Source organism: Oncorhynchus masou, chromosome 28 (assembly GCF_036934945.1).
Source record: "Oncorhynchus masou masou isolate Uvic2021 chromosome 28, UVic_Omas_1.1, whole genome shotgun sequence".
Lineage (NCBI taxonomy): Eukaryota > Metazoa > Chordata > Actinopteri > Salmoniformes > Salmonidae > Oncorhynchus > Oncorhynchus masou.
Genome location: NC_088239.1, coordinates 76,046,190 through 76,068,988, shown reverse-complemented (window position 1 = coordinate 76,068,988; position 22,799 = coordinate 76,046,190). Strand labels below are relative to the sequence as shown.

Sequence of the window (22,799 nt, the reverse complement as noted above, 5' to 3'; positions counted from 1 at the left end):
TAATTAATTTATTTGCAAATTATGGTCGAAAATAAGTATTTGGTAACCTACAAACAAGCAAGATTTCTGGCTCTCACAGACCTGTAACTTCTTTTTTAAGAGGCTCCTCTGTCCTCCACTCGGTACTTGTATTTATGGCACCTGTTTGAACTTGTTATCAGAATAAAAGACACCTGTCCACAACCTCAAACAGTCACACTCCAAACTCCACTAGGGCCAAGACCAAAGAGCTGTCAAAGGACACCAGAAACAAAATTGTAAACCTGCACCAGGCTGGGAAGACAATCTGCAATAGGTAAGCAGCTTGGTTTGAAGAAATCAACTGTGGGAGCAATTATTAGGAAATGGAAGACATACAAGACCACTGATAATCTCCCTCGATCTGGGACTCCACGCAAGATCTCACCCCGAAGGTTCAAAATGATCACAAGAACGGTGAGCAAAAATCTCAGAACCACACGGGGGGACCTAGTGAATGACCTGCAGAGAGCTGGGACCAAAGTAACAAAGCCTACCATCAGTAACACACTACGCCGCCAGGGACTCAAATCCTGCAGTGCCAGACGTGTCCCCCTGCTTAAGCCAGTACATGTCCAGGCCCGTCTGAAGTTTGCTAGAGAGCATTTGGATGATCCAGAAGAAGATCGGGAGAATGTCATATGGTGAAACCAAAATATAACTTTTTGGTAAAAACTGAACTCGTCATGTTTGGAGATCAAAGAATGCTGAGTTGCATCCAGAGAACACCATACCTACTGTGAAGCATGGGGGTGGAAACATCATGCTTTGGGGCTGTTTTTTCTGCAAAGGGACCAGGACGACTGATCCCTGTAAAGGAAATAATGAATGGGGCCATGTATCGTGAGATTTTGAGTGAAAATCTCCTTCCATCAGCAAAGGCATTGAAGATGAAACGTGGCTGGGTCTTTCAGCATGACAATGATCCCAAACGCAACGAAGGAGTGGCTTCGTAAGAAGCATTTCAAGGTCTTGGAGTGAGTTGAAAGTCTATGTTGCCCAGCAACAGCCCCAAAACATCACTGCTCTAGAGGAGATTTGCATGGAGGAATGGGCCAAAATACCAGCAACAGCGTGTGAAAACCTTGTGAAGACTTACAGAAAACGTTTGACCCATGTCATGGCCAATAAGAGATTAGTAATAAAGGACTAGCAGTAATGGACAGTCACTACCATCATTTTATTAATTGTTTTATTCTGTGTTCCAGCATTCAATCCACATGCTATGCTATGATGGTAGTGACTGTCCATTACTGCTAATCCCTTATTAACTATTATTTATTCACATTACTTTAATAGGATGTTTAATGATGGTATTGACTGTCCATTACTGCTAATCCCTTATTAACCATCATTTATTCACATTACTTTAATAGGATGTTTCAGTTGTGTATATTACATTGGTTTAATTTGATGACTATTTCATTCAGTCATCATCTCATCTCTACAGAGCTGTTGCCTATGCTGTGTCACTGTTTTAGTAGTTCTTCAAAGTAAATAAGGCATACTTTTATGACTTCTGAATACTAACTATCAATCACTTAGATCACATATTTTCAGGAAGAGATACCTTGAAGTAGCTGCTTTCTATACATCTCCATCACACATTCTCTGTGTCTGCTCCACACCACTGAGGTATAGTAATCTCCACACAGACCGGACGAGTAGGCAGGCTGGTGCGCAACGGATTATGGTCATTGTCGTTAATTACCATGTTTTCTGTGCTAAACTATGTGGAATATTGGCCTCCCTACTACATTGCCCAGTTCGGGCTTGATCTTATTTATCTCTACAGAAACTACAGCGCAATGTGCGCATTGAGCTCACAGAAAAAGAAACAAACTAATTTAAAACGATTAAACCGACGTTTGTCAATTAGATGTTTAAAAAAACTAAAACTACCTACAGTAACTAACTATCGGTTAATTGCTCAGCACGAGTGAGTGCAGTACTCTGTCACTGATGAAGGTTAAGTAAATAGGGTGCCATAGGGTTGGGGTCAATTCCATTACAATTCTCCTCAGTGCTTTTCAATTAGGAACATTTGGAATATGGTTTAATTTCTGAATTGACTTGTTGGATTCAAACTTCTAACTTGAAATATCTACTGAGTAGATGGAAATCTACTGAGTGAGAAAGTTTCCATTCTGTCAGAACATCTTATGGTTAAATCTCATGTATCCTATGGAGAGAAGGGCAACGGTCTGGTTTCAGTCAACAGATAAGGTAGGACAGCCGTGGATTAGGCAGGAGTGAGGAATGTGGGCCGAGGCAGGGCCATGACTACACAGAGGAGAGGCACCACTGAAGTTCCTGCCTAGCAACAGTTTCAAGCAGACCACCATAGTCCCTATGCCCAAGAACACTAAGGTAACCTGCCTAAATGACTACCGACCCGTAGTACTCACGTCCGTAGCCATGAAGTGCTTTGAAAGTCTGGTAATGGCTCACATCAACACCATTATCCCAGAAACCCTAGTCCCACTCCAATTTGCATACCGCCCAAACAGATCCACAGATGATGCAATCTCTATTGCACTCCACACTGCTCTTTCCCACCTGGACAAAAGGAATACCTACGTGAGAATGCTATTCATTGACTAAAGCTCAGCGTTCAACACTATAGTACCCTCAATGCTCATCACTAAGCTAAGGATCCTAGGACTAAACACCTCCCTCGGCAACTGGATCCGGAACTTCCTGACGTGCCGCCCCCAGGTGGTGAGGGTAGGTAGCAACACATCTGCCACGCTGATCCTCAACCCTGGAGCTCCACAGGGGTGTGTGCTCAGTCCCCTCCTGTACTCCCTATTCACCCACAACTGCATGGCCAGGCACGACTCCAACACCATCATTAAGTTTGCAGACGACACAACAGTGGTAGGCCTGATCACCGACAATGACGAGACAGCCTATAGGGAGGAGGTCAGAGACCTGGCTGGGTGGTGCCAGAATAACAACCTATCCCTCATCGTAACCAAGACTAAGGAGATGATTGTGGACTACAGACGAAGGAGGACTGAGCACGCCCCCATTCTCAATGACAGGGCTGAAGTGGAGCAGGTTGAGAGCTTCAAGTTCCTTGGTGTCAAGAAAATCAAGAAAAAACTAGAATGGTCCAAACACACCAAGACAGTCGTGAAGAGGGCACGACAAAGCCTATTCCCCCTCAGGAAACTAAAAAGGCTTGGCATGGGTTCTTAGATCCTCAAAAGGTTCTACATATGCAACATAGAGAGCATCCTGATGGGTTGCATCACTGCCTGGTACGGCAATTGCTCGGCCTCCGACCGCAAGGTACTACAGATGGTGGTGTGTACGGCACTGTACATCACTGGGGCTCAGCTGCCTGCCATCCAGGACCTCTACATCAGGCGGTGTCAGAGGAAGGTCCTAAAACATGTCAAAGACCCCAGCCACCCCAGTCATAGACTGTTCTCTCTACTACCGCATGGCAAGCGGTGCCGGAGTGCCAAGTCTAGGACAAAAAGACATCTCAACAGTTTTTACCCCCAAGCCATAAGACTCCTGAACAGGTAACCAAATGGTTACCTGGACTATTTGTATTGTGTGCCCCCCCTAACCCCTCTTTTACGCTGCCGCTACTCTATGTTTATCATATATGCATAGTCACTTTAACTATACATTCATGTAAATACTACCTCAATTAGCCCGACCAACCAGTGCCCCCCGCACATTGGCTAACCGGGCTATCTGCATTGTGCTCCGCCACCCGCCAACCCCTCTTTTATGCTACTGCGACTCTCTGTTTATCATATATGCAGTCACTTTAACCATATCTACATGTACATACTACCTCAATCAGCCCGACTAACCGGTGCCTGTATATAGCCTCGTTACTTTTTCACTGTTGGTTAGAGCCTGTAAATAAGCATTACACTGTAAGGTCTACACCGGTTGTATTCGGCGCACGTGACAAAAACTTTGATTTGATAGATATGCAAGGAGTTGACTCCACCCAGTAGAGGTTCTACATATGTACTTGTGTAAACATGTCATTGTCTTATGCAGCTGTGTGACCCAGTGGGTGAATAAACTTGGTTTGAGCTTTATTAGTCGTCTGTGAGTTTCTTTGTTTGTCAGACCGGTATCTAAATGGAATTGACCCCAAGCCTGTTGTGTGGGTATCTATCCTTTCTACTAGACTGTGCAGCACTCACTCACCATGTCAGTGTATGCCCGGTGGGCTTTCACAGCCTTCTCCAGTAGGGTCACTTTTTCTATCTTCTGTTTGGCTGGGTCGTCCATGGCCTTGACGAAATTAGCAGAGTCGATGGAGCAGGAGCGGATGGTGTCGGTGCGACCCAGCTTGAACATACGCAGAGACGCGCTTTCATAGGTGGCACAGCACCGCTGATACATCCTGAGAGAGGGCGAGAGAGCGATCCCAGTTATATTGCATTGGTACAGTTTAAGGCTAGTAGGAGTGAGGTTAGGGAATATTTTGCTCTCTGGAGATCCTACTACTACAAAAGGAGGCTACCTGGATATCCTATCTAAAAACATTGCCATCTAGTGGTCTGAATATTGACATTCTTATCAACAATTCTCTATTTATAATTCTCTTATAAATTGATGTATTCTTTCTATGTTCCCCCTGTTGGTGATGCTTATTATGCATTAAGGTTGAACCAAACAAATATCACGTAACAAATATAAATGAAATAGGAAACAATTAAATATGTCAAATTTAATTAAACAATAATGTATGTTTTTTTGTTGTTGAATTTTACCCCCTTTTTCTCCCCAATTTCATGGTATCCAATTGTTAGTAGTTACTATCTTGTCTCATCACTACAACTCCCATACGGGCTCGGGAGAGACGAAGGTCAAAAGTCATGCGTCCTCTGAAACACAACCCAACCAAGCCGCACTGCTTCTTAACACAGCGCGCATCCAACCTGGAAGCCAGCCGCACCAATGTGTCGGAGGAAACACTGTGCACCAGGCAACCTTGGTTAGCGTGCACTGCGCCCGGCCCGACACAGGAGTCGCTGGTGCGCGATGAGACAAGGACATCCCTACCGGCCAAACCCTCCCTAACCCGGACAACGCTAGGCCAATTATGTTTGCATATAATAATAGCCTAATATATTTAATATGCCATAAACTATTGTTTAACAGTGTCACTCAATTCATTGTAATTAACTTAATAATTATGACACACCCCTCAATATTGTCATTGGTTGCACTGTTTGTCATCATAACCTGGTTCAAGTATTCATGACATTACCCTGAAGAAGGCACAGTGATGCCGAAACATTTGTGATTTACCCAATAAATTGGGAGTTTATATAGAGTGTGCGACTCTCTTTCTATAGTTTATTCGCCATTAGTCAGCACCTCCACCCAAAATCATTTTTCTGGTTGTGCGCCAGCTCATGTTTTTTATTAAACAATGCAGGCATGACATAGGTGTCTGCAGTGTATCCTTGTTGAAAACCAGGATTCACTAAATATGAAGCCTGGGGAAGTTCATGGTAGAAAGATAGCTAAATAGGGGTGGGAACCTGCTGTAAATCAAAGGTGCTTACGAGATTAGTGTCGTATGTGCAACAGTGTGTGAGGATGGCCGGGAAATCACTGATTAAATCACAAAATATGTTGATCAATGTCGATTGTGTGTGGAACACACTTTTTGCAAAACACAATTCAGCTTTTCCTACAGGGTTTCTTCCATCTGTGCACTGTTGTAAACTAGCATACTGAACAACTCTGCAAAGTGTGTCCTACCCAGTCTAAAAACAGTGCTGATAACATAACACGTAGCACCAGCAGTGAGCACCAACGGCATGTGGGAGAGGGTTCTTCAAATGTAACATCCAATAAAAACATCTTGCCGCTGAAAGCCAGTGTTCCATTCAAAACGTTTTGACTAAGACACAATTCTCTAAAAGTCAAAGGGAGGCGTGACAACAATGTGATTTTGGAGGTGTGGCTACACGAGACTACTTGCAGTGTAACTGAAATAAGAACGGAAACATAATTAGCATAGTGCGTATCCTCACCTGTAGTAGGCCAGCTGTAGTCCCATCTGGATGAAGGCATCGGGGCTCATCTTGTGGGTCTTGGGGACGTTCTTGCCAAAGTGGGAGAAAACAATGACTTTGACATCCAGGTCATGAACCATTCTGGGGGGTAGATGTCACAACGCAGAATATTACAGGGTATGCCTATACAAATATATTCATTCATAATTGAATACATCCAAACTATGTTTCTGAAATATATCCATAGGCCTAACCCAGGTCTGGAAAATAAGACTGGTTGATTCAGGTGTGTTAGTGCTGGGCTTGAAAAAAAAGCCGGGGCACCCTGTAGCCCTCCAGGACCAAGGCATGTATGTAGCAGAGGAGGCTGGTGGGTAGAGCTATAGAAGGATGGGCTCCTTGTAATGGCTAGAATGGTATTAATGGAACAGAGTCAAATGTGCGGTTTCCATTTGTTTGATTACAGTGAGCCATTACAGTGAGCCCCTACTCCTATATCTCTCCCCCACCAGCCTCCTCTGCTATGTAGCTAGCTCTCACACATAGAACTAGAACACATATTTCTATGTACTGTATATACACAGTTGAAGTTGGAAGTTTACATAAACTGAGGTTGGAGTCATGAAAACTCATTTTTCAACCACTCAACAAATTTCTTGTTAACAAACTATAGTTTTGGTAAGTCGGTTAAGACATCTAATTTTTCAAACAATTGTTTACAGACAGATTATTTCACTTATAATTCACTGCATCACAATTCCAGAGGGTCAGAAGTTAACAAACACTAAGTTGACTGTTTCTTTAAACAGCTTGGAAAATCCCAAAACAATATGTGCCTCTTTGCTTGACATCAGGGCAAATCTAAAGAAATCAGCAAAGACCTCAGAAAATAAAATTGTAGACCTCCACAAGTCTGGCTCATCCTTGGGAGCAATTTCCAAACACCTGAAGGTACCACGTTCAACTATACAAACAATAGCACGCAAGTATAAACACCATGGGACCACGCAGCCGTCATACCGCTCAGGAAAGAGACGAGTTCTATCTCCTAGAGATGAACGTACTTTGGTGCAAAAAGTGCAAATCAATCCCAGAACAACAGCAAGGGACCTTGTGAAGATGCTGGAGGAAACAGGTAAAAAAGTATCTATATCCACAGTAAAACAAGTCCTATATCGACATAACCTGAAAGGCCGCTCAGCAAGAAAGAAGCCACTGCTCCAAAACCACCATAAAAAAGCCAGACTATGGTTTGCAACTGCACATGGGGACAAAGACCATACTTTTTGGAGAAATGTCCTCTGGTCTGATGAAACAAAAATAGAACTGTTTGGCCATAATGACCATCGTTATGTTTGGAGGAAAAAGGGGGAGGCTTGCAAGCCGAAGAACACCATCCAAACCGTGAAGCACGGGGGTGGCAGCATCATGTTGTGGGGTGCTTTGCTGCAGGAGGGACTGGTGCACTTCACAAAATAGATGGCATCATAAGGTAGGACAATTATGTGGATATATTGAAGAAACATCTCAAGACATCAATCAGGAAGTTAAAGTTAGGTCACAAATGGGTCTTCCAAATGGACAACGACCCCAAGCATACATCCTAAGTTGTGGCAAAATCACTTAAGGACAACAAAGTCAGGGTATTGGAGTGGCCATCACAAAGCCCTGACCTCAATCCCATAGAAAATTTGTGTGCGAGCAAGGAGGCCTACAAACCTGACTCAGTTACAGCAGCTCTGTCAGGAGGAATGGGCCAAAATTCACCCAACTTATTGTGGGAAGCTTGTGGAAGGCTATCCAAAACGTCTGACCCAAGTTAAACAATTTAAAGGCAATGCTACCAAATATTAATGTGATGAAAGAAATAAAAGCTGAAATAAATCACTCTCTACTATTATTCTGACATTTCACATTCTTAAAATAAAGTGGTGATCCTAACTGACCTAAGAGGGAATTTTTACTCAGATTAAATGTCAGGAATTGTGAAAAACGGAGTTTAAATGTATTTGGCTAAGGTGTATGTAAACTTCCGACTTCAACTGTATCTACACTCTCACATGTTCATGTTCTGCTTGGCCTTCTCAATGTCCTTCTTGATCTCTGGTGTGATGTTAAAGCGTAGTTTCTGAGGCATCGGCAGGGGGACCATGGGGGTACGCACCATCTCAGACTTCTTCCTGGTAGATCACAAACATGACAGGACACCCTCAGTTCATGGTACTTGTTAAGGGAATTAGACCTGCAGACACGATGGCGCAGATCAACATTTCCCACAAATCTTCCATTGACGCCAATAAATTATTTTACATGTCTGAAGTAGAGTTGGCCAAAGATTGACAGAAGCAGATCTCATTTGTTGCTGCTCTACACAAAGCCAGCACGACAGGGATGAGCGAGTGATTGAAGAGACTGTTTTGTAAATTAATGAGAGGACCCAACAGTGGTGCACTTACGTGTACTCGACGACGTGGTCAATCAAGGACACGATAGGCGGGCCTTCAGCAGGGGCGTGCTCATACATCAGACCACATGACCCGTCCTCTCCAATGATAAACTGGAAGCAAGGGAAACGGGAAAGTGAGGAACACTTGACAACATAGACTCAGGGATTTCAGCTGAATAAGTTCAGTGTAAAAAAAAAAAAAATATGCAGTACCAGTCAAAAGTTTGGATACACCTACTCATTCCAGGGTTTTTCTTTATTTGTACTATTTTCTCCTTCAAGAAGGGGAAGATGCATACAGTGTGTTTGTGTATGTGTGTGTGTATTCTGTGTGAGTGTACGTGTGTTGCTGCTGTTCCAGCGTCTGCCCCCTCCGTGGAGCATCGGTGTGTGTGTGTGTAGCGTCACCTGCAAAGTCTTGTCGAACCAGCGGTTGCCACTGTTCCAGCGACTGCCCCCACCGTGGAGCATCTGGACAGCGGCTCGGCTGTGATACAGCTCGTCTGAGACGCAGGGCATGGGAGCATCCAGACATACTGTGAAGATGCTCTTCTGGATGGCCCGCACAGAGTCTTTGTTCGTCTTATCTAAATGGAGAAAAGGACGAACACCAATCTATTTGTTATTCACACTTACCCAATCCCACTTGTAAACACAGTTCTAATCTAATTTGACTCCAGTTCTAAACCACTTCTCACCTCTGGCCCAGTTCTTCCACATCAGCACAGTTGAAGTCAATAGATTCAAAGAGAGGAAACCACTATATTGAGACACAGCCCCTTTCCCTGTGATGGGTTCTGACTTCTAAACTTGAAAAAATTAAATATCCTTATTCATGTCACTGAGGGAGAGAGGGGAATGTAGAATGTTTACATTCTGTCAGAACTTGTTCATGCTAGACATCAGATATCCTATGGAAAGGGGAACGGGCCACAGTCTGGTACAAGTCAACAGGAAAGCCATGAGTTGGGGAGGATGAGGAATTTGGGCCGAGGTCAGGTCAGATGAAGTGAGGAAGAACAGATATCACTAAAGTCCTGTCTAGCAACAGAGGTGTATTGGCTGTCCAGATGTGTAAGGAGGAGACTCAGCATAGGAGGAAGGTTTAAATACCAGTGCTTGTGTAAATATGTCTTTGTCTGATCAGCTGTCTGACCCATTGGGTGAATAAACTTGGTTTGAGCTTTCCTTAGGTGTCCATTAGTTTTTACTCAGTTTGTCAGAACCTAACACCTGCCTTTGCATCACCTCATCTACTTGTTTTCTCACCCTTGATGAGGTTGTTGTAGGCCTTGCCCCAGCTGTTGCGTTGGTTAGAGGTGAGGATACCGATGGGCTCCTTGTTGGTCTGCAGGGACGAGCTCCAAACCTTCTCCAGTTGCATGTACAACTGGTCCACCGTCAGCGGGGTGCCATCACTGTTGTACACGTCCAGGACAAAGAACTGATGGAGGAGAGACAGGAGAGAGAGAGACAAAGTATGTATTCACAATCAACTTGTAGACAGAAGAAACTGCTCAACCTGGGTCATGAGCCAAACGGTCTGAAACAGGGTGAGACTACTTGGCCTTGTGCAATAAAAAAAACCTCAGTTTTCAGATGCATGTTTCCTGTAGCGTACAATAACGACCACCACCCTGATTTGGCAAGGTGTACAGTAGCTGTGATGTCTGAACAATCAACTGCATCGGAGTTAAGAGTGTGCAGATTAATTATTTTCTTTGTAAATACACAGCGACAAAGCGTGAAATAAACACCTTTGGACTACACTAAGTTCCATAGGCCTTTCTTGGTTTACCTGGAAGTTGTGCACCACAGTGATGTGAGTGGGAGGCCTGGAGCGATGGGCATGGTTGACCACCGAGTCTCTCTTCAGGCCGGGGACGCGACATGAGGACAGGACCTGATAATACTGGTTCATACACAACTGCTTCCCACCCAGGTACTCCACTGGTAACGTCTCACTGTGGACCGAGCAATGACAGGTGGATGGTCAAACATACATTTACGGACTCATTGAAGTTCTTCAACTATTAAGAGAGACATTTTCTTGAACATTCAGTGATAAGGCTTACATGATGATCCCATAATTATGACAACAGTAACGATAACTGATGTCAACTTGTGGCAATAAACTTAAAGATGAACTATGCAGGAATCGCTCCGCCATTTCCCGGTTGCTACAATTTTAATAGTTCACCTAATTTCAGTTTATGTGACAAAACAAGCAAGTATGGTATAGAGAGTCATTGTACCATCTAAACCGCTGTGAAATATATTTTTGTTATTGTATTTTCAGCTGGTGTACAAAACCGAAAGTAAAAGATTTAAAAAAGGAAGCATAGAAATAGAGCACATGGAACAGATCTACTGCTTCTTAGACTTGCTGTCAATGAGATTGACAGGTCTATAACTCACATTTCTATGTGATTGTTTTTCTTAGGTCGCCCAAAAAGTTATATATTGCAGCTTTAACACAGTGATTAAACTGTGATCTCTAAGCTAGATAAAGCAGTCTGCTGCTAACCAGACAGAGAACACACACTTGAGATTGTGTATGTATGCATGTATATGTGTGTATGTATGTATATATATATATATATATATATATATATATACACACACACATATATATATGGTATAGTTATAAATATAGTATAACCAAATATACTCAAAATAGTATAAACAAATTATACAGATAAATAATAAATAATAATCTGATTCATCCTCACTGTTTTAAAATATAGTGTTCAAAAGAGAGGTTGACCGATTATGATTTTTCAAATGAGGATACCGATACCGATTATTGGAGGACCAAAAAAGCCGATACAGATTAATTGGATGATTTTTATATAAAAATCGTCCGATTAATCGGTATCTGCTTTTTTTGGGCCTCCAATATACATATATTGTTGTAATTACAACAAGACAATTACAACAATACTGATTGAACACCATTTTAACTTAATATAATACATCAATAAAATCAATTTTTTCTCAAATAAAAAATGAAACATGTTCAATTTGGTTTAAATAATGCAAAAACAAAGTGTTGGGGAAGAAAGTAAAAATGCAATATGTGCCATGTAAGAAAGCTAACGTTTCAGTTCCTTGCGCAGAACATGAGAACATATGAAAGCTGGTGGTTCCTTTTAACATGAGTCTTCAATATTCCCAGGTAAGAAGTTTTAGGTTGTAGTTATTATAGGAATTATAGGTCTATTTCTCTCTATACCATTTGTATTTCATATACCTTTGACTATTGGATGTTCTTATAGGCACTATAGTATTGCCCGCCTAATCTCGGGAGTTGATAGGCTTGAAGTCATAAACAGCACAATGCTTGAAGCACAGCGAAGAGCTGCTGACAAATGCAGGAAAGTGCTGTTTGAACGAATGCTTACGAGCCTGCTGCTGCCTACCACCGCCCAGTCAGACTGCTCTATCGAATATCAAATCATAGACTTAATTATAATATAACACACAGAAATACGAGCCTTAGGTCATTAATATGGTCGAATCCGGAAACTATCATTTCGAAAACAAAACGTTTATTCTTTCAGTGAAATACAGAAGCATTCTGTATTTTATCTAACGGGTGGCCTCCCGAAGTCTAAATATTGCTGTTACATTGCACAACCATCAATGTTATGTCATAATTATGTACAATTCTGGCAAATTAATTACGTTCTTTGTTAGGAAGAAATGGTCTTCACACAGTTCGCAACAAGCCAGGCAGCCCAAACTGCTGCATATACCCTGACTCTGCTTGCACAGAACGCAAGAGAAGTGACACCATTTCCCTAGCTTAAAGAAATTCACGCTAGAAGGCAATATTAACTAAATATGCAGGTTTAAAAATATATACTTGTGGACTGATTTTAAGAAAGGCATTGATGTTTATGGTTAGGTACACATTGGTGCAACAACAGTGCTTTTATCGCTTGTTAAATCATCATCCGTTCGGTGAAGTAGACTGTGATTCGATGATAAATTAACAGGCACCGCATCGATTATATGCAACGCAGGACAAGCTAGATAAACTAGTAATATCATCAACCATGTGTAGTTAACTGGTGATTATGTTAAGACGGATTGTTTTTTATAAGATAAGTTTAATGCTAGCTATAACAACTTAACTTGGCACCATGCTGCACATGCGTAACAGGTCGTCAGCCTGCCACGCAGTCTCATCGTGGAATGCCATAATCGGTGTCCAAAAATGCCAATTACAGATTGTTATGAAAATGTTAAAATCGGCCCTAATTAAATCAGCCATTCATATTAATCAATCAACCTCTAGTTCAAAACATTAAGAACACTATCCTAATTTCAAGTTGCACCCACAATGTCAAGCGTCACATCTAGAGGAAACCTGGCACCATCCCTACGGTGAAGCATGGTGGTGGCAGCATCATGCTGTGGAGATGTTTTTCAGTGGCAGGGACTGGGAGACTAGTCAGGATCAAGGGAAAGATGAATGGAGCAAAGTACAGAGAGATCCTTGATTAAACCCTGCTCCAGAGCGCTCAGGACCTCAGACTGGGGTGAAGGTTCACCTTCCAACAGGACCACGACCCTAAGCATACAGCCAAGACAATGCAGGAGTGGCTTCGGGACAAGTCTCTGAATGTGCTTGAGAGGCCCAGCCAGAGCCCGGACTCAAACCCGACACTCCTCATCCAACCTGACAGAGCTTGAGAGGATCTGGAGAGAAGAATGTGAGAAAGTCTCCAAATACAGGTGTGCCAAGCTTGTAGTCTCATACCCAAGATGACACGATGCTGGAGTCACTGACAAAAGGTGCTTTCAGGGCCTGAATACTTATGTAAACATTTAAATACATTTTAGAATAAGGCTGTTACGTAACAAAATGCGGAAAATTCAAAGGTTCTGAATACTTTCCGAAGGCACTGTATATACAGTACCAGTCAAAAGTTTGGACACACCTACTCATTCCAGGGATTACATTTTTATTTTATTTTTTTACATTGTAGAATAACAGTGGACATCAAAACTATGAAATAACATATGGAATCATGTAGTAACCAAAAAAAGTGTCAAATTAAAATATATTTTATATGATTCTTCAAAGTAGCCCCCCTTTGCCTTGATGACAGCTTTGCACACTCTTGCACATTCTCTCAACCAGCTTCATGAGGTAGTCACCTGGAATGCACTTCAATTAACAGGTGTGTCTTGTTAAAAAGTAAATTTGTGTCATTTCTTTCCTTCTTAATGCGTTCGCGCCAATCACTTGTGTTGTGACAAGGTAGGGGTGGTATACAGAAGATAGCCCTATTTGGTAAAAGACCAAATCCATATTAGAACAGCTCAATTAAGCAAAGAGAAATGACAGTCCATCATTACTTTAAGACATGAAGGTCAGTCAATCTGGAAAATGTCAAGAACTTTGAAAGTTTCAAGTGCAGTCGCAAAACCCATCAAGCGCTATGATGAAACGAGCACTCATGTACATTAGACCAGTGGAAATCTGTATTTTGGTATGGTGAGTCCAAATTTAAATTTTTTGGTTCCAACGCAGTGTCTTTGTGAAACGCAGAGTAGGTGAATGGATGATCTCTGCATGTGTGGTTCCCACTGTGAAACATGGTTTGCGCTCAGTGTGACTATCACTTGTTTTTCAACAGGACAATGGCCCAACACACCTCCAGGTTGTGTAAGGGTTATTTGACAAAGAAGGAGAGTGATGGAGTGCTGGCCTCCACAATCACCCGACCTCAACCCATTTGAGATGGTTTGGGATGAGTTGGACCGCATTGTGAAGGAAAAGCAGCCAATAAGTGCACAGTATATGTTGGAACTCCTTCAAGATGGTTGGAAAAGCATTCCAGGTGAAGCTGGTTGAGAGAATACCAAGTGTGTGCAAAGCTGTCATCAAGGCAATGGGTGGCTACTTTGAAGAATCTCAAATATAATATATTTTGATTTGTTTAACACTTTTTGGTTACTACATGATTCCATATGTTATTTCATAGTTTGATGTCTTCACTATTATTCTACAATGTAGAAAATTGTAAAAATAAAGTTTTCCAAACTTTTGACTGGTACTGTATGTATGTAGAAATAAAATAGTTCCTGGTTAGCCAGTTTGGCTAAATATTTTTACCTTTATTTAACCAGGCAAGTCAGTTAAGAACAAATTCTTAATTTCAATGACGGCCTGGGAACAGTGGGTTAACTGCCTTGTTCAGGGCAGAACGACAGATTTGTACCATGTCAGCTCAGGGGTTTGAACTTGCAACCTTCTAGTTACTAGTCCAACGCTCTAACCACTAGGCTACCCTATAATCAGGGTTAGCAGGATTGGGGGCAGGAAATCAGATCCTGGTACAATCTGAGTCAATTTAACATGGCTCTTCCCTTGTATTGGATTTTGCCCTCTGATCAAATCGTGTCGACAAGACGAGGAGCACTGGCACTCACTTGTCAATCATTGTCTTGAAGTCCAAAACTCCAGCGATCAGCTTGGCAGCAAACCTGGGTGGAGAGATTTGAGCAGTATGATGTTATTAACAAGTTCAAATCAAACTTTATTTGTCATATGCTCCGAATGTAACATGTGTAGACTTTACCGTGAAATACTTACTTACAAGCCCTTAACCAACAGTGCAGTTCAAGAAGAAGAAAGTATTTACCAAGTAGGCTAAAATAAAAGTAATAATAAAAAGTAACACAATAAGAATAATGAGGCTATATACAGGGGGCACCGGTACCGAGTCAGTGTGCAGGGGTACAGGCTAGTTGAGGTAATTTGTAAATGTAGGTGGGGGCGAAGTGACTATGCATAGGTAACAAATAAACATTGAGTAGCAGCAATGTAAATTGTCCAGTGGCAATTTTTATGAATTGTTCAGCAGTATAATGGCTTGGGGTAGAAGCTGTTGAGGAGCCTTTTGGTCCTAGACTTGGCGCTCTGGTACCGCTTGCCATGTGGTAGCAGAGAAAATAGTCTATAATTTGGGTGACTGGAGTCTCTGACAATTTTATGGGCTTTCCTCTGACACCACCTATAATATAGGTCCTGGATGGCAGGAAGCTTGGCCCCAGTGATGTACTGGGCCGTTCGCACTACCCTCTGTAGCGCCTTAAGGTCAGATGCGGTGCAGTTGATTCTTGGTCAATGCATTTGAGTGAATGGGTACGAAATATGCTTCTAAAAATGTTATGGATACTTAATTGCTTGTTATTTTAATTCTCAAACACTATTCTAGGACACTTGGGACATAAGAAACAAAATGTGCAAAAATAGTTTGATAGATCTTTTGAATAGGACCTTATTGCTTTTATCTTAATAAAATAAGATAAAAGCTGAAGTAAGAAAGGTATAGAAAAGTTCAGGAAAACATCAGGGATGATCATCAAACAATCTTTGTGAATGATCGTTTGTGGAGAATCAATTCATGTCCCTCAGTTATTCTATGCAGATTCATCACTCACAGCTTTCATCATATGCACAAAACAGAAGACACGTACGTGTTCCTGAGAATCCTACCTTTCAGGAAAGGTATTCGCTCCAACCATTGTAAATCTAGAGCCGAATTCGTAGTTAAAATTATTTAAAGATGCGCCAGAAAATGCTGTTAATGCTCCGTTAATGCTCCGATATCAAAGGTTACTCAGGTAACCACGGTTCTATGAACTGAGCGGAACATTCAAATGAGTAAAACAAGGCATTCATTGGGGTTATTGCTGGGAGCCAACAATTAAATTGGCAAGAGATGCCTGGACTAAATCATAAAAAATATTGCAAGTGGGATATTTTAACAGTACATAACATAATTGCAGTGAGATATAATAACAGAAAAAAACGTATAAACGAATAGAAATTACATAAGAGTTAGGCTCGCCAAAATTGATTCACTGTTTAATGGATTTTCCCCCCCACAGAAGTGAGGCGAGCAAAAAAAAATTAAAATACATTTAGTGAATAAGGAAAAACAGTATGTTACCACATTGTCCTAGGCTCTTGTGCAGGCTCTAGGACTAATGTGAGCTTCAAGAGGTATATTATTCCATGTGGAAACTTACACTATTTGTCTTCAAAAAAATGCAGATGTTACAATGTTGTTATAACCAATGGAAAATTAAACACAATGGGAAGTATAACTTGTGACAGTTTCTTTATTCCTGAGAGAAAACTAAGTGCAATCCAATTTCATAATTTAATGTGTATAGAGTAATAGATCATTTAACATTTTTTTCTAATTCAAGAATAAATGACAAATAATAGTAATCAAATTAAGATAAATGTATAATGAGTTATTGTGTCCTGATCTCTGGCCAGTCAATTGGTTAAATTACATGGTTGTTTCGTCTATTAATCTTTTCTAATAAATCTGAAAATGATGCAATAACCATGAATTTAACCGACTGTTTGTTTATAATGAGGGGCGTCCCACATTTAACCTGGACACATAAATAGTAGGAATTTGCACTGGCTTCAGTCATTACGGTGTGAGCGTTTCACTGTCCAATCCAAGGCTTGAACATGATCTGAGGCTGTTTGGTCTCTTGTGCATCAACTTGGGAAAGCCTCAAGGGAGAGTGGACAGTGCATTATAAGCAAAGCCCTACATATATTGCCCAAAAATAACAGGGGTGTGGAGAAAAGGCAGGGCATCCGTTAAACAGTGATTCAACTTTGTCCGGCATAATACATTTGATAAAACCCCCCAGGGGATTATTTGCATGATCAATGAGGTGAAAACGACATGGTCTTAGCTCAGACAACAAGTCTTTTCTCTGCCATGTCAATAGGCCATCTAAATCCTTTATAGATGTAACCTATGTCAACAGGGGCCCATGTGCTGCAGTACTTCAGTGATCCGCTACTGCACTTTTATTTATATATATTTTCAGAGAGAGAGCGAGAGGGGGGTGGGGGGTGCAGTCTGAAGGGTAGTGTGTACAAAGGTCTTGTGAATCTCAACTGACCCCATAGTGAAATGCCACCCAATTGGCAATATTGTACTGGAAAGGTGAATGGTAGCTTGAGTTCACATTAGCAGGTGAATGACACAGGGCCCCGGTTTTGTGTCATGGTGACATGTCTGTTACATGGAAATACACACTGAGTGATATGTGAGTAGAAATGGTGTTGGAGAAAGTGTGAAGGTTGTAACACAGGAGTAATGACTAGCAATGACTGCTAACACTAATACACAACAGCAGTGCAAGAGAGGACTGCATTTACATGACAGTATGGGTGCGTTCGTTAATTCACTCTGGCTACCTACTCCGATTTCAGAGCACTCTCGTCTGAGTGTGCCAGAGCGCAGAATAACTGATGAATTTACGGAAGCTCAACACCAGTTGAATATGCCCGGTGTCATTAAACGTTGGCAAAAAAGCGTAATTAAATTGTTGCCAGCAGCACAGATAATCACCAACGCTCTAGATAACAAGAAAATAGCCTAACCAGCTCTCTCATTTGTGTCTGGCAGTAGCTTGCAAGCCTGCCAACATTAGCCAGTTAGCTTGGGGGCTTGACTGCCATTGTGAGGCCAGAACGCTCGGATCAACCCTACTCCTCAACCAGAGCATCCAGTGTGCGCTCTGAATGCTCTGAGAGCAAAACGCTCTGAATTTAAGAACGGACAATCTGACAACGCTCTGAATTTACGAATACCCAGAGGGCACTCTGACACTCCAGAGTGAATTTACAAACAGACCCTAAGTTACCTAAAGTATAGCTGCAGGTGTAGACCTTACAGTGAAATGCTTATTTACGAGCCCGTAACCGACAGTGCAGTTTCAAAAAATATGGATAATAATAAGAGATAAAAGTAACAACAAGTAATTAAAGAGGAGCAGTAAAAAATAACAATACATACAGGGGGGTGCCGGTGCAGAGTCAATGTGAGAGGGGCACTGGTTAGTTGAGATAGTATGTACATGTAGGTAGAGTTAATTAAAGTGACTATGCATAGATGACAACAGAGGGTAGCAGTGGTGTGGAGAGGGTGGGACAATGTGAATAGTCTGGGTAGCCATTTGACTAGATACAGTACATACAAGGATTTTGTAACAAAGGTGTTTCTAATGGTAAAGATGGTAACGATGTAGCGGTAGTGGTGAGGAATTTGTACAAAGCTGAGTGTTATGTTTGTTCCTACTGGCGTCTATGTGGGGAGGGCTTGGTTCATCTCACCTCATCTGTCCCTGGCGGTCACTGAACTCCAGGCGGGGTAAGACCACCCCGGGACTAGAGTGGACCACTACGGGCATCCGGTAGTCCAGATAGGCTGTAGTCAGCCACCAGTCTGACAGCTGGGGAGAGACGGAGAGAGAGAGAGAAAGAATGGCCAAATGAAGAGATGCATTACAAAAAAATACAAAATAAGAGTGAACCATTCTCAACTTTGCCCTTGACACATTATTGTAATCTGGTTTTGTCTAAAGAATGTTCCTGTTTAATAACAATGTATCTCTGTTCTGTTTTGTGGAACTAATCCATGGTACAGGTTTCTAAATCATAGATAAAAGTGGCATTCGATTTTATTTTAACAATAACAGGTGGCTATAACCATAGGCCACTTGTACAACAACACCAAATTGCTAGCCTTGCCTTTGAGTAGGGCTGGGCGATATGGCCAAACTATCATATACTGTATTTTAATACAGGGTTAGGGTTTGATTTCAGCCAACTCACCCAGTTCTCAGTCTTGCGGGCCCTTCTCTCCAGGCCCTTCTGCAGCCTCTCCCCAACCCCCCCAGCCTTCTGGAACTCTGCCAACAGCTCCTTGGTGTGGCTCAACTCCTCCTCATCCACGATGGGCTCCAGGGTGGCCAGGTAGCGCTCGCACGTCTGCTGGAGGGAGGGCACTGGGAGCTTGGGGAGGCCCTCCTGGTGGCTCAGGTAGCGCCCAGGGATACGCGTGGGCGCCACAGGCCTAACCAGGCGGCCACAAGGTTTCACCTTGTACCATAGGTCCTTAGCCTGGGAAATAGAGAGTGAGGTAGGGGAAATACTGGTCAGAGCCTGAGGATCAATTACTGTAATGTAGTTAGTTATATTGTATTCTGTAGCCATGCAGACATGAACATTCTCTTTAGCCTGTACTACTGTATGACTGTTAGCTAGGTATTCTGAAGTAATTACATGTTGACTACCAAAGTTGGTATCGAAGAATTTAGCTCTGCGAAGACGATATGACTACCTACTGGTTGTCATAGGCAATAGCCATTGTCTAATACACTTCCCAACAAACCAATGAAGGAAAGAATGGGAAAAGGTGAAGAGAAAGTGATATGAAAAAAAATGTCATTGTGACCCGGTCACACGACATGTCAGAGCTTTCAGAGACATTCAACATATAAAAACAGCAAATTGCGAAAGGCTAGCTATAGCCAAGAATTAGGTAAACAAATGAATTAGCCAAATAAAATTGTTGCTGTGCTGTCAGATAGGGGTTGAAGCTATTTTTGCATGAATCCAACCAACTGTTATTGGTTCATGGATCTTGTCTGTTTAATCTATGGTAATTACATTTGTATATATTTTTTTTTTACTTTCGCTATTTTAAATTAAATGTCATATGTGACCTGTTACAGAAAGATGGGATTATGACTAGGGTTGCAAAGGGTCGGAAACTTTCCATGGGAAATTAAGCCTGGGAATATTGGGAATTTTTCATCAAAAAACTTTAGCTTATAACAGTGAACCTTTTTTTGTGGGATACACATAAGGCAAGTCTAGATCTTGTGTCATATTTTGGTAAACTATCCCCAATTCAATGGAATTGCAGCCCTCCGCATGCACAGTGCATTCTTCCATCACATGTACAGCTGATTCTCTAGATCTTACACACTAATGAGATGCTATTGAGCTCACACTACTACTCTGTCTGAGCCAGGGACTACATGCTTTCTGGTAAGTTGATTACAATACTGGGTGGGGTGAACATTCTTCATATGACACACAGTTGAAGTCGGAATTTTACATACACTTTAGGTTGGAGTCATTAAAACTCGTTTTTTCAACCACTCCACAAATGTCTTGTTAACGAACTATAGTTTTGCCAAGTCGGTTAGGACATCTACTTTGTGCATGACAAGTCATTTTTCATATTTTTTTTTACAGACTGTATCACAATTCCAGTGGTTCAGAGGTTTACATACAGTGGGGCAAAAAAGTATTTAGTCAGCCACCAATTGTGCAAGTTCTCCCACTTAAAAAGATGAGGCGCCTGTAATTTTCATCATAGGTACACTTCAACTAGGACTGACAAAATGAGGAAAGAAATTCCAGAAAATCACATTGTAGGATTTTTAATGAATTTATTTGCAAATTATGGTGGAAAATAAGTATTTGGTCAATAACAAAAGTTTATGGCACATATTGCACTTTTACTTCTCCAACACAATTGATGCCAGCTAAACGCACCAGGTCTCCAGTGCGCCTTCACAGCCCAGTACATTCTGTAGAGCAGGTAGAGAGTTAAGTTCCTTAGTGTCCACATCACCAACAAACTATCATGGTCCAAGCACACCAAAAGAGTTGTGAAGAGGGCACAACAACACCTATTCCACCTCAGGAGACATGGAGATATGGCATGGATCCCCAGATCCTCAAAAAGTTCTACAGCTGCACCATCGAGAGCATCCTGACCAGTTGCATCACCGCCTGGTATGGCAACTGCTCGGCATCCAACCGTAAGGCGCTACAGAGGGTTGTGTGTACTAGAGTTCGACCGATTATGATTTTTCAATGCAGATACAAATACCGATTATTGGAGGACCCCAAAAAGCCGATACCGATTAAATCGGCCATTTAAAAAAATGTATCTATAATAATGACAATCACAACAATACTGAATGAACACTTATTTCAACTTAATATAATACATCAATAAAATCAATTTATCCTCAAATAATGAAACTTGTTCAATTTGGTTTAAATAATGCAAAAACAAAGTGTTGGAGAAGTAAAAGTGCAATATGTGCCATGTAAGAAACCTAACGTTTAAGTTCCTTGCTCAGAACATGAGAACATATGAAAGCTGGTGGTTCCTTTTAACATGAGTCTTCAATATTCCCAGGTAAGACGTTTTAGGTTTTAATTATTATAGGACTATTTCTCTCTATACCATTTGTATTTCATATACCTTTGACTATTGGATGCTCTTATAGGCACTTTAGTATTTCCAGTGTAATAGTATAGCTTCCGTCCCTCTCCTTGCCCTTAACTGGGCTCGAACGAGGAACACATCGACAACAGCCACCCTCGAAGCAGCGTTACCCATGCAGAGCAAGGGGAACAATGACTCCAAGTCTCAGAGCGAGTGACGTTTGAAACGCTATTAGCGGGCACCCGGCTAACTAGCTAGCAATTTCACATCGGTTACACCAGCCTAATCTCGGGAGTTGATTGGCTTGAAGTCATAAACAGCGTAATGCTTGAAGCATTGCGAAGAGCTGCTGGCAAAATGCACGAAAGTGCTTACGAGCCTGCTGGTGCCCACCACGGCTCAGTGAGACTGCTCTATCAAATCATAGACTTAATTATAACATAATAACACATAGAAATATGAGCCTTAGGTCATTAATATGGTCGAATCCGGAAACTATCATCTCGAAAACAAGACGTTTATTCTTCCAGTGAAATACGGAACCGTTCCGTATTTTATCAAACGGGTGGCATCCATAAGTCTAAATATTCCTGTTACATTGCACAACCTTCAATGTTATGTCATAATTACGTAAAATTCTGGAAAATTAGGCGGCCCAAACGGTTGCATATACCCTGACTCTGCGTGCAATGAACGCAAGAGAAGTGACAATTTAACCTTTGTTAATATGGCCTGCTAACATGGATTTCTTTTAGCTAAATATGCAGGCATAAAAATATACACTTCTGTGTATTGATTTTAAGTAAGGCATTGATGTTTATGGTTAGGTACACATTGGAGCAACGACAGTCTTTTTTTGCGAATATGCACCGCACCGATTATATGCAATGCAGGACACGCTAGATAAACTAGTAATATCATCAACCATGTGTAGTTAACTAGTGATTATGATTGATTGTTTGTTATAAGATAAGTTTAATGCTAACTAGCAACTTACCTTGGCTTACTGCATTCGTGTAACAGGCAGGCTCCTCGTGAGGCAGGTGGTTAGAGCGTTGGACTAATTAACTGTAAGGTTGCAAGATTGAATCCCCGAGCTGACAAAGTAAATATCTGTCGTTCTGCTGCTGAACAAGGCAGTTAACCCACCGTTCCTAGGCCGTCATTGAAAATAAGAATGTGTTCTTAACTGACTTGCCTAGTTAAATAAAAAAATTCAAAACGGCCCAA

The 22,799-nt window shown here is 41.7% G+C and overlaps 1 protein-coding gene across 1 annotated transcript in view; it reads right to left on the bottom strand.

Moving 5' to 3' along the window:
- crata (carnitine O-acetyltransferase a) overlaps positions 1-22,799 on the bottom strand; it is a 28,788-nt gene that overhangs the window by 2,553 nt on the left and 3,436 nt on the right. The window contains exons 2-11 of the mRNA XM_064943385.1: positions 19,151-19,438; positions 18,650-18,768; positions 14,923-14,976; positions 10,274-10,439; positions 9,745-9,919; positions 8,884-9,062; positions 8,486-8,586; positions 8,090-8,209; positions 6,048-6,170; positions 4,204-4,402 (exon numbers count right to left, since the gene is read on the bottom strand). Coding sequence (XP_064799457.1) covers positions 4,204-4,402; positions 6,048-6,170; positions 8,090-8,209; positions 8,486-8,586; positions 8,884-9,062; positions 9,745-9,919; positions 10,274-10,439; positions 14,923-14,976; positions 18,650-18,768; positions 19,151-19,438 — 1,524 coding nt within the window. The remainder of the gene's footprint in view (positions 1-4,203; positions 4,403-6,047; positions 6,171-8,089; positions 8,210-8,485; positions 8,587-8,883; positions 9,063-9,744; positions 9,920-10,273; positions 10,440-14,922; positions 14,977-18,649; positions 18,769-19,150; positions 19,439-22,799) is intronic.